At 37.8% G+C, this 12,046-nt stretch overlaps 1 protein-coding gene across 2 annotated transcripts; it reads left to right on the top strand.

Moving 5' to 3' along the window:
- Positions 1 to 365: 365 nt before the first annotated feature.
- On the top strand, positions 366 to 11,128 carry LOC132096426 (ankyrin repeat domain-containing protein 33B-like). Of its 2 annotated transcripts, XM_059501770.1 has the most exons (5): positions 366 to 1,364; positions 1,524 to 1,965; positions 8,489 to 8,618; positions 9,689 to 9,829; positions 9,961 to 11,128. In XM_059501770.1, exons 2-5 carry the CDS (start codon positions 1,528 to 1,530, stop codon positions 10,776 to 10,778), a joined length of 1,527 nt encoding a protein of 508 aa, XP_059357753.1. In that variant the 5' UTR covers positions 366 to 1,364; positions 1,524 to 1,527; the 3' UTR covers positions 10,779 to 11,128. The 2 variants fall into 2 exon arrangements, with proteins under 2 accessions (XP_059357753.1, XP_059357752.1); XM_059501769.1 differs by having other exon boundaries at positions 367 to 1,965.
- The last annotated feature ends 918 nt before the right edge of the window (positions 11,129 to 12,046 follow it).

Raw genomic sequence — 12,046 nt, 5'->3', positions numbered from 1 at the left:
ATCAAAGTGCATGACCTTCAGTCTTAATGATTATTGTGTGTTAGTCACATAATCTCCCACAGTGTCCGGTTGTGTAATAGATGTGTCATGTCTGAGCTACACAATGACCTGCCTTTAGTAGGCCACAATATGAAGTTGTACAGGTCTTATGCATCAGTGTTGTTACTGTTAACTAAAACTATTAAAATGCTTTTCATTAATTAAAATATAAATATTGGATGAAGAATGTAATTAGAAATGTTGCCTTGGCAAATAACAGAAATGATTACTAAAATTACTAAGACTAAAACTGAAATGACAAAAGCAAAAAAATTACTAAAGCAAACTAAAATAGTTAATTCAAAATATTAATAAATACTATAATAACAATTTTTTATGTGAAATGTAAATTATTTGCAAATTACATTACATTTTGTAAATTATTCCTCAATGATTCAACTCAAATGATCCTGTTGCCTTTTGTGAAAAACTGGCAGGATAAGCCAGCAGATCATTTTTTCATGGATAATTTAGCCAAAACAGCCTCTAGGATGTGCTGTTTCTTATGTTCTGTGTTCAGAAATATCAGTACAAAACATGCCTTTATACATCATCCCAACACCACATATGATCGTAGCTAGAAAGCAGCAGTCTTAGTGCAGCCTAAAAAATTGAAACTGACAGTCTGTGTAAGAATGTTTGTTTCCGTTTTTTAGGAACACAAATGAGAGAACGGCTTATCCACAGCAGCATGTTATTTCTGCTGCATCCAATTAACCTTCCACTAATCCAGTGGCTTGTGGAGCCAGCAGTGGATCGTGGTCAAATACAGGCTATCAAAGTGTGGAAAGTCACTCTAGATGTGCATGCGAGTATCAAAGTCAGCTAAAAAATAGAACCGATAAGAGTAATAGTGATACACAGCAGTACAACTCGGATACAAAAGTCCTAAGTGTACAAACGGGCATCAGCTGTGTTGTGCTGTTATGCTCATTCTTGGATGCAAATTTGTGTTGCATCAGTTGGGAAATAAACTGCATTGATTCCTCAGACAGTAAGATTACTGTTCAGCACATGTAACTGTGAAAGGGGAGGGAGGAGTAGAGAGAGAGACAGAAAGAGACTAAGGGGATTAGGAGGCTTCTCTTGAAACGGTGCCCATGCCAGTCAGAGCATTTTCCGATGGAAGTCCTTCATCTTCACTTTGAACTGTTGGTGAATTCTCTAACAAGAGACAGATTGGATCACAGAACAAGTCAAGTGAAGAAAAAATGGGATAGTTTGTGTTAAAAAATGATGGTTCGACATGTATATGATAATCAGAAACCAAGGCTGGACTTAAGTACAACCGGTTCTTGAAGAGCAGAAGATATGAAATCTAAAATGTGCCTCTAAAAGATCTTTAACTTCTGGTTCCAGTGCTTTTCTTCATGTCATACTATTACTTGCATCGAGAACTGGTTTTTAGTATTACCATTCACTATGTGACAGTCTCATTCTGGATCTGACACGATTTTTGCTTTTGTGTTCCATCTTTTGGATAGTTAAATGGTGCTAATAACTGAGAATGGTGTACTTCTGGTCAAAGATCTCCAATGCGGCACCAGCCACAACCGAGCGAGAGACTGGAACAATGAGGAGACCTCCATACAGAGCTCCACTTTCGTGGAGCCGACAGAGGACTCTTATTATGCAGATGATGAAGACCACCATCCTTATGATGATGATGATGACGACGACGATGTCTACCAAGAATTTGAGGAGCTGGACTTTTCAGAACTACCAGACACCAAGAGCATTGTGTCAGAAGATTCCTTCTACCCACCTGATGATTCGCTCAACTTTGAAACATGTCAGGATCCTGAGAGCCCCGAGCCAATCAGCTTCTTTAAAGCGTGCTGCTCTAACAATGCCATCATCGTCAAAATCATGATTAGACAAGGTGTGACGGAGGAGGAGGTGCGAGAGACGGACAAAAATAACAGAGTGAGTATTGCTATGGTTGTGAAATGTATATTTTCTGTGCCACCAAACTTAAATGTAAAAATGATTATTTTCAAACAGGTTTCCCAGACCCTGCCTTTAGTCAGACAAACAGAAAGTCCCGCCCCCAAACTCACATCACTGGTTGAATCCATGCTGTTAGTCAGGATACGCAAAATCAGAGCCTCAGTGTTGAAAGTCAAGCTCTACAGCTACAAATGGCTTACTTTCATCTCTCTACATATTAGGCTGAGATAAATGTATTTTAATCTGTATGCTCTTTTATTTGCAAGAGTATAGACAGGTTAAAACACCAGTTGTCACTGAATATCAAGGCTCACATTTGACTCATAGACAGCTCTGAATATATTTAAGTGGTCTTAAAAGATAACAATATCTAGCGAATTGGTCTTTGGTTTGGCACCACAGGTTGAAATATTATCAGGCATAAGAATTCAACAGCAGGAATGTAGTCATGCAGTGTGGGAAAATCTCTATCATTACCATTGCTTTGAGTTTTCTGAATATTTGAACAATGAACATTATAATTTCCAGAATCTATTCATTCAAACTTTGTGTTTAAAGAGTATATTCTTGACTAGCAAAAGGCCTTTCTCTACCCTCAGCTATGAGAAGCTTACAATTATGACAGTGTTGGTGATAACAGTGTCATGTTTATGCAAGGCTATTATCATATCAAAGAGTCTTTAAGCATGCATGATCCACGCAGTGCTCCTCAGGGAATGAGCTCATGCGCTGATGCTGTCTCCTTCCTCCATAAATATCGACATTGCGCTGAAGTGAGGCTGAGACTTTTATCCGTACATAAATATGACATTAAAAGCACAGTCTATAAGGAAAGAAATCTGGCTTGGGTGGCAACTATTAGCAAAATATGTGCCTTCTTGACACATGGTGGAATTGTGTTGAGTCTATAAATATTAGATTGCAGTGACGTTTTCATTGACATGACACCCACCACATAGTCAATATATGCAAATGGAATGGTCTTTAAGTCCAGGAGTTTACAAACTGCTGTCCAGGGGCCTGCAAGGTGGTGCTGAGGGGTCTGTGGAAACGTTCAGAGATATAATAAAATAAAGAAATGAATGCATGATATTAATAGAAAATAAAGAATTTCACATTATATTGTATTCCTTGTGCTTTATAAATAATGTAATCATAAGATTAAACACATGTATTCCTTGTGCTTTATAAATAATGTAATCATAAGATTAAACACAATTAATTTAAAAAACTTCATAGAAAGTAAAATGTGTTAAAATACAGTATATAGAGAGAGTGGCCTTTATTTTTTAGGAAGAGGATCCCTCTTAAGGGAATCATCACATTCAGTGGCATCAAAAAGTTTGAAACCCCTGTACAGACAAAGTAATATTAAATAAAATAAATGGATAAATAAAATAACATGCAAAATAAATGTTTTCTTGGTAAATGCATGATATAAGTTGAATTACTAAAATTAAAATAAAATTGATATATATATGAATTAAAACTAAATAAAATAAAACATTTAATGTAGCATAAAACTACTAAAAGTGAAAATGAAAAAATACAAACTAATTCAAGATATTAATAAATACTATAAAATACAGCTAAGACAACACTAATAGGGCTAAATTGGATTATACGTATCCTTAAAGATTCAAAAGTCAAATCTTTGTCTTGACTTCATGTCCAGTTGTGATGATCTCTTAGCCAGCTAAGCCCTGGAACAGATTCTTTTTCTGACAAAAGTTAAAACACATCCTTGGTATAAAAAAAAACTTCAAAACATCAATGATAAAACAACCATTTTTTAACTTCCCTTCTAAAAAATACTATCAACCTGCATCTCTTGAATACACCCAAGTAATTTATTTCAAGCAACAGAGCTAACATATAAAAAATAAATTTCCCCCCATTTCACTAAAAGGATATATATCATTACTACTTGCCCTTGTAGAATAACAGTGAAACTCTCTTACAAATACATAATATTCCAACAGATAATTTGGAACCATTTTCTTTAATATCTTAAACACCATCATCAGTTTAAAAAAGTTACCCTTTTTTTCGACTTTTAAAAAACTAATTTTCCTATAGGCTACCGTTCATCTCACAAATGCATCAGTGGATGTACTTTCAAAATAACCCTACACAACTTATTTTGAGCAGTCTGCAATTTATTTTTTCATTTCTTTGAAATACAGCTATACCGAAAAACTGCAGCATAATCAAAGTGTGACTGCACTAATGCACCAGCCAACATTTTTAAAGTTTCAGTATCTAAAAAAGCTGCCTGTCTTGCTAAACATTTTATTCAATTACAAATGAATGAGGCCATTTTTATATCATTAATATATAATAAAAAAAAGTAAAGGACCTAATACACTCTGTTGCGGAACCCCATATGAAATGGTCAAACAAATGGGACGGACAGGTCAGACAGATGGGGTTTTAGATTGCAGTCTGAGATGCAGCCCAAGCAGATCATTTTCAAGCCTGAGCTTTCAAAAGGCTCTCAAAGACGACAAAATACTGTTTAGACAGGGATTTTTTTCCTGCATGTCATAGAAAGGCAGAATTTATAATGTGAGCGTAATTTCACTCAAACAAATTTTGCTGTAGGCCATAAAAGCCTAAATTTAAATCCACCAAAATTGTTACGCTAAATTATATGCGACAATTGAGATGACTTCCTTCCTCAATGAATCATTTGAACTGAAATTGAATTGACTTCCACTAAACGGGTCTGTCTTGCTGAAAATATAGCTTTAATAAATGAATCGTCACCTATTGCCCCACTCTTTTGTGCCTCCACAGTCACTGAGACCATGCATGTCTGTATTGGAAAAGATAGTTTGCCATACATTGCTGCCTGGTACAAGCATTGAATTTGTTAATAAACATCTTATTTAACTATTCATTATTGTTAAAAAGACGCTCTATCTAGGACTGTACGCTTGGTCTATGACTCAGACTGTGCAGTTTCAATGTTCAATGTTCTGAACGCGAACAGAAACAACACATACATAGAAACAAATGGTTACTCACAGAGAGACAGAAAAACACTTGTTTTCCTCAGAGTACTGTGTGGCAGTAAAAGACATGTAGTCGTCTTTTAAGATTCTATGACCCATTTGCATGTAAATGTCTCCTAACTAACACAAGCCCTGATCATTTGTTTAAGACAAATCTTATTCTACAGCCATTAGCACAGGGGAAATTATATGTGCTGCACAGTTAAACAGCAACATTAAGTGCTAATATTTAATGATCCTGTTTATCAGTCTCGGGAATGATCAACCTGTTTGCAGCGCTGATAATTAAAACAGAAAAATGGAAGGTTTTTGGTCGAGGATTCCTGCTGTCTGTGGGATGCACATCCAGTTTTAGATTTCACCTTGAAGTTTGTATTCACCTTCACTGTTGAACTCTTGTTGATCTCAGGAGGGGGAGCTTTAGGAGGTTAGAGAGGCTTTCCTTTACAAACATCTTACGACAGCGTGACATTTCGCTTCCCTGTAAGACTGTGTTGGGTAATCTGATATGATCCCTATGAAGAGTCACTGGGATCCACCACTAGGAGAAATTGCTACCGTACAGTACTGGCTATGGGCTGCAGTAACCTTTAAAACTTAAAGGTTAAAAAAAAAAAAAAAAAAAAACATTAATATTTGCAAGGGAACCTTGGTGACTAAAAGAGACAGACAATGCGTCTTACATTGTGTATAAAAAATAAAAACTCCCTTAGCTGCACATCGATTGCATTATAGCAATAATCATATTCAGTTTCTTGATATTCTGGGGTTAAGAACCATAAATGCCAGCAGACAAGCGCTCTGAGCCCAGAGGGAACTCCATACTAAATCTTAGCTAATAGTCTTAATGGGACTTACCATCTGCCTGTAGTGCTCTATAATCACTCACAATCTGGAGACACACAAGAATATCAAAATGCTATGTAATGCCTCTGACCTCATACATTTGTTTTTATTTTCCTGTGACGCTCACTCATCTGTGCATTTTAGATTTGCTGAATTGTTTTGCGATTTTACATATGGTACTACACTCAGAGAGTGTGCACTCAACAGATATTGTTGACAGAGATGTTCCGGAAGTAAAAATCACATTTTCTCCAAAGGAGGATTGATTTTTAACAATAACTTAAAAAACTTTAAAGACACCTTCTGGGAGCTACAATATTGTTTAATTGAATTTATATGCTTTTGTTGAAATCGTCAGCCTGCAATATTTTAACTTTTTTGTTTTTTTAATGATCATGTTTAATAGTGGAATTCCTGGTGAAAATACAGTCATGACCAAAAGTTTTGGCAGTGACATAAATTTTGTGTTTTGCAAAGTTTACTGCTTCAGTGTTTGTAGATTACTTTTCCACATGTTTCTATAGTATACTGAAAACGATAAGCATATCATAAGTTTTTAAAAGCTTTTATTGGCAAAAAAATATGAGTCAATATTTACAGTGTTGACCCTTGTTTTTCATAACCTATGCAATTTGCTCTGGCATGCTGGATATTAGCTTCTGGGCCAATTCCTGACTGATGGCGATCCATTCTTGCCTTATTAATTCTCAGAGTTGATCACAACTTGTAGGTTTCTGCTTGTCCACTCGCCTTTTGAGGACTGACCACAGGTTCTCTATGGGATTGAGATCCGGGGAGTTGCCTGGCCACCAATCCAAAATTTCAATGTTATGATCTTCGAGACATTTCTTTATCACTCTTGCTTTGTGACATGGTGCTCCATCATGTTGGAAAATGCACAGATCTTCCATCACCAAATTTCTCATGGATCATCGTCCTTGCAGGAAGTTTTTGATACCATTCTTTATTCATGGCAGTGTTTTTGGGCAGAATTATGAGAGAGCCCACTAACTTGGTTGAAAAGAAACCCCACACATGGAGGGTCTCAGGATGCTTGACTGTTGAAAATAATTTTGCACCAGTCTTCTGCTGTCCAATCCTTGTAATTCCTGCAGAATTTCAGTCTATCCTTGATGTTTTTCTTGGAGAGAAGTGGCTTCTTTACTGCCCTTCTTGACACCAGACTGTTGTACAAAAGTCTTTGCCTCACTGTGCATGCAGATGCTCTCACACCAACTTGCTGCCATTCCTGAGCAAGCTCTGCAATGCTGGAGACACGATTCATCAGGAGGAGATGGTCCTGGCGCTTGCTGGACACTCTGGGACGTCCTGAAGACTTCTTCTCTGCAGTTGAGCCTCTCTCTTTGTAGTTCTTGATGATCCGGTCAAAGGTGCAATACTCTTTGTAACAATTTCCTTGCATGTGAGGCCATTTTGATGCAAAGTGATGATGGCTGCACGTGTTTCTTTGGATGTAACAATTGCTAACAAAAACACAATGACTTCTTCCCTCCTTGTATAGCAATCAGTCTGCTCTTAAAATCGAATTAGTATGATAGTGATTAACCTGACTAGTATTCATTCACACTTTCACATGTGCTGCTGATCTGATTAGTCAATTAATTTTAGCTGGTCATTTTTTGTGTTGATCAAAACACAGTGCATTTTTTTTTTTTTTTTTTTTTTTTTGTGAAAAGTTCTTTTTTGGCCAATGAAGATTTAAGCAATTATTTCAAATGCATCTGATCACAAATTAATAACCAAATGAGCTCTGTAGTCCCTGCCCACTCCCATTTGTCACTGCGAATGATGTCATTGAATCAAGTCACTATATTTTGCAATAATCATATAATTTTTAAACGATTACCTTTTAAAACCCCTATGAGAAAACATGGTCACGCTTTAGTTTAGAGACAAATTTTCACTATTAACTAACTATTGACTATAACTTTTGCCTCAATAAACTCCTGCTTATTAATAGTTAGTAAGGTATTTGTAAAGTGTATGAAGATTCAGAGATCTAAAATCTAGTTATGCACAAGGCTGCATTAATATGTGCTTTATAAGCACACAAAAAAAGAAAAAAGAAAAGAAAAAAAACACAAATATGCAGACATGCTAATAAGCAACTAGGTAATAGTGAGAATTTGTCCCTGAAGTGTTACCAAAAATACTTTCTGAACCAAACCCTACTGAAAACATGGGAAGGCACTGTTGCACGCTTTGCTTTTTGCATGCTAACCTATAACATTTTATTTGGAAATGCATTTGTTTTATGAAAATGTTGTATTTAGAATGTCTCACTTCATCTGTAATACCCATAGAAATATGCAGTAGTCACAGTAATACTGAATGATCTAACTATAGGCTCCACTTACCAGTCTAAATATGCTTCTGCATTTACTCTGAAGATCATGAGCTCATCGACCTCATAAATAAGCCCACTCAACCTCTCCTGCCCTCAGAGTCCCTCCAGAGATGGATGTGGAAACTCATCCTCCAACAATCCTTTCCTTAAATGAACTGCTATATAGTAGGGTTCAACCGCTTCAATGTCTTTGCAGTTTGCACATTCAACACTTTCTTCAGTAGTAATGACTGTTGAGATGACTCATATTTTTCCTCTCCACTTACAGACGGGTCTGATAGTGGCGTGTTACCAGGGCTACGTGGATGTGGTCATTGCACTCTCTCATTGTCCATATGTAGATGTGAACTGGCAGGATAATGAGGGGAATACGGCTCTCATGACTGCTGCACAAGCAGGTAAGGGAAATTAAGGCATAAACTTACAATCAGCAACTCCCAGTAGGTCCCCTGGGCCTTCATTTGGCTGTTCTATGTAACAAGAGCCAATATTTTATCCTTTATCATACTTAGGGTTAAAGTTGTGATGAATCAGAAGTAGAAACAAATCTTCTCTTCGGAATTGGGGCATATAGCCAAGTGAAAAAGGTATTGTTGAAAAAGGACAAAAATTAGGATGAGATCTTGATTCAGATAGGAGGCATATATGAATGCAAGCTTGCAGTCATTTATAAGAATGGGACTAAATGATTGGAGAAGTCCAGAAGCGGAAGACCCAGTTATGGCATTTTGCTGAAAAATAATGAGGTTATAAAGAAAAGAAACACACAGTATGCATAGATTAACCATTCCAAATGAATGGATGCACCCCCCCCCACACACTCAAAAAAAGAATGAAAGACACTAAAAAAGGTTCATGCAAATTCCCTAACAAGCCTTAGCATTGTGGCATTAACGTTGAGACCACGATTTGATTCTCAAGGAATGCTTGAACTCATAGGCCTCATTTAGCCTATACAGTGTACTGGTTTTGATGCCCAATTGTGATTTGTTGCCTAATTGCTATGTTAGTTTTTTTTTACCATCTGTTTACACATTCTTTCCATTGTGACCCATATCCGATTCATGTGTTTACACTAGCCACACCATCTGAAACATCGCCATGCTCAAAGAATAATATGACATCATTAAAGTACCAAATTGTTGCAGTTTTAATGACGTACAGAATGCAATGCCTCAGAAAATCCAATCTGCTTCTTTACATGAGTCACATTGGCACATATCTGATTTATCTCTGATTTATTTCCACATATGTATGAGGCCTGAAACCAATTTCGAAATATCCAGATGCATGCATTTTTTTCCTGTTTACATGGCCATAAAACCCATCCGATCAGTGTCACATAACAGTATGAGCAAAAAATCGGAATTGGGTCATATTAAACTGACAGTATAAACATAGCCAAAATGTTGCTTTGTGTAAGTGTCTGCCAAATTTTAAATGTATTCTTTGTCCTTTTGAATTATAGGTCACAGTACGATTACCAATTACCTGCTGAACTACTTTCCCGGGCTTGACACTGAGCGCAGGAACTGCCATGGCTTCACTGCGATGATGAAAGCAGCCATGCAGGGTCGAGCCGAATGCGTACGCTCTCTCATGATGACAGGTACAGTATCTATCATCAGCTGAAAAATTCATATGGGTTCCTAATTTAATTCATGCATATGTAATAATCCATTTTGTTCCTTCATGTGGGCATTAATTTTCCCTCATTGTCTGATGTTTTTCGTTATGCAGGAGGAGACATTGAAGCAAGGGACTTTGGCCGTAAGCTGACTCCACAGGAATGGGCCCTGTTCACGGGCCGTTATGAGACCGCCAGACTGATGGCCCGACTGATGGAACAGCCATGTGCCGAACAGTTCTGTGACTCTTACCACATGGAGTGGCCTATGCTAAGCGAACTGGTAGCTCGTTCAAAGCAGCCCAAATCCTGCTGGAGAAAGTTCTCTGAGTGCGTCTGTAACTTGTTTTCCATCAACATGAAGACTAACCCAGTGGACGAAGGCGCCATGGACTACATGGTGCGCATGACTACAGCGCTGGCCAGCCCGTTCGTAGCCACTGCCTGCCACACTGTGTGTCCGGGCAGCCCTCCATGTGTGGGAAAACGTCGCCCTGCTGTTCAGGACATCATCCGTAAACAGCGTTTGGCTGAGATGAAGAACCTTGGGCCCGAGCGCCTCAACAACTATAAGCGGCTCTTCCAGAACTCCAGGGTGCTGCTGGTGCCGAAGAAGTGGGAGCGGCGTGCCAGTCTGCAGCCGCAGTTACTCCAAACTGTCGCGATGGCCTCCACCATGGCCCTGCGGAGAAGCAGCCTCCTGCCGCTTCATATGATGCGTAGGAGCAGCGTGCGTCCTGGGATGGTGGTTCCTAAAGTCATGCTGTGCAAAGCACCTCCTTCCACATACATCCTGGAGCCCCCACCGTCCAGAACTTCAAAAGACTTATCGCACCTACAGATCCCTAAATGGAAGTACAAAGCTCTGAAGGAGGAGAAGAAAGCTGAACGCATGGATAGGTTAAGACTGCCAGTTGGGAGGAAAAAGTGATGTGGCTTTTGATGCCATAGCGTTTTTAAGGATTTTTTTCTACTGTGAAGGCTTATGGTCAGTGTGAGAGTCATACACTACTCTGTTAGACTGCTATGGACTATAAAATCTGGATTTTTATAATATTTTCTCTTACTGATACATTTAAGGCATAATGATTCTAATTCATAGAAACAGATAACAAATTTAATAGCTTTTCTGGTTCATTATCTTGAGGCAATTCATACTTGAAAGTTTAAGCATACTAATTTCTGTTTTTCATATTGCTCTCAAAGACTGAATTTTAGAAAGGGAGTGTTATAAAAAAAAGCTGCTAAAACATTAAACAGCATTGAAGCAATAGCCTACTATAGGTCTCGACATGTTCTCTTCTATTACCTCTATTTATCTCTTTGAAAGTTAATACAGTATTAAGTCTGCATTACAAAACATCAATTGTTTTGTTGACATTCTAAGATATTCACACAGAAACTATTTCCTGTAAACAAATCAGTCATATGTAAAGAACTAAAATATGAATTTACAGAAACTACTGTTTTGTACAGCTTTAATAACTGGAATCCATTTGTTTCGTGTCTTAAACAAATGTGGCGCGCATGCGCAAACGGCGCTCTGATCCGCCCAGTTTACTTGTGTCAAAGTGGGTGATGAAAAAATAAGGTGTCATAATGAAACGATTTAAATGTATTGCTAAAAACTTAACTCTTATAAAAGACATTTAGGCTAGAAGTCTGAGATAAATCTTAGTCTAATATAGGTGAAGATTTGAAACCCACTGCTCGTTGGTTAAATTAGACAAATACCAATCCTAAAGATGTCAAATGATAGTACTGAAATCCAAAATAAAGCAATTTATAAGCAGTGCACCTGAACTAGCAATGCAGAGTGAAATGGGTAGTAACTTCCAGTAGGGGTCAGTATACATCTAGTCACTTCACTTGCAATAGGATTCATGTTCCCAAAACACACAATCCAGACATGTGGCCATTTCCGTTCTCAAAATGCATTTTTCAGTATCCGTATCTAACGACACGTTTACATTAGCAATAAAACATTCACAATCACACCATCACCACATTTCTATGCTTCAAGCTTAATCTATAGGGATTAATACTCTTGCATTAGCACTGATGAGATTGATGAGATGTGAAGGGCCTAATGTTTCAGAGCTGCAGGCATGGCTTGTCGTTTAGCGCCTGCCACACTTTTTTACACTGCAGACTGGTTCTCAGGACAAAGTGAGAAGCACATAGCCTGTCAATGTCAAA

This window comes from Carassius carassius, chromosome 20 (genome assembly GCF_963082965.1).
Source record: "Carassius carassius chromosome 20, fCarCar2.1, whole genome shotgun sequence".
NCBI classification, from domain to species: domain Eukaryota; kingdom Metazoa; phylum Chordata; class Actinopteri; order Cypriniformes; family Cyprinidae; genus Carassius; species Carassius carassius.
This window is presented reverse-complemented; position numbering and strand designations above follow the sequence as displayed.

Excerpts from the sequence above, each read along its gene's own strand:
- LOC132096426 (XM_059501770.1), top strand. The coding sequence starts at position 1,528 with ATGGTGCTAATAACTGAGAATGGTGTACTTCTGGTCAAAGATCTCCAA. Across the intron at positions 8,619-9,688 it reads CATGACTGCTGCACAAGCAG|GTCACAGTACGATTACCAAT; the intron begins GTAAGGGAAATT and ends TTTGAATTATAG. Across the intron at positions 9,830-9,960 it reads ACGCTCTCTCATGATGACAG|GAGGAGACATTGAAGCAAGG; the intron begins GTACAGTATCTA and ends TTCGTTATGCAG.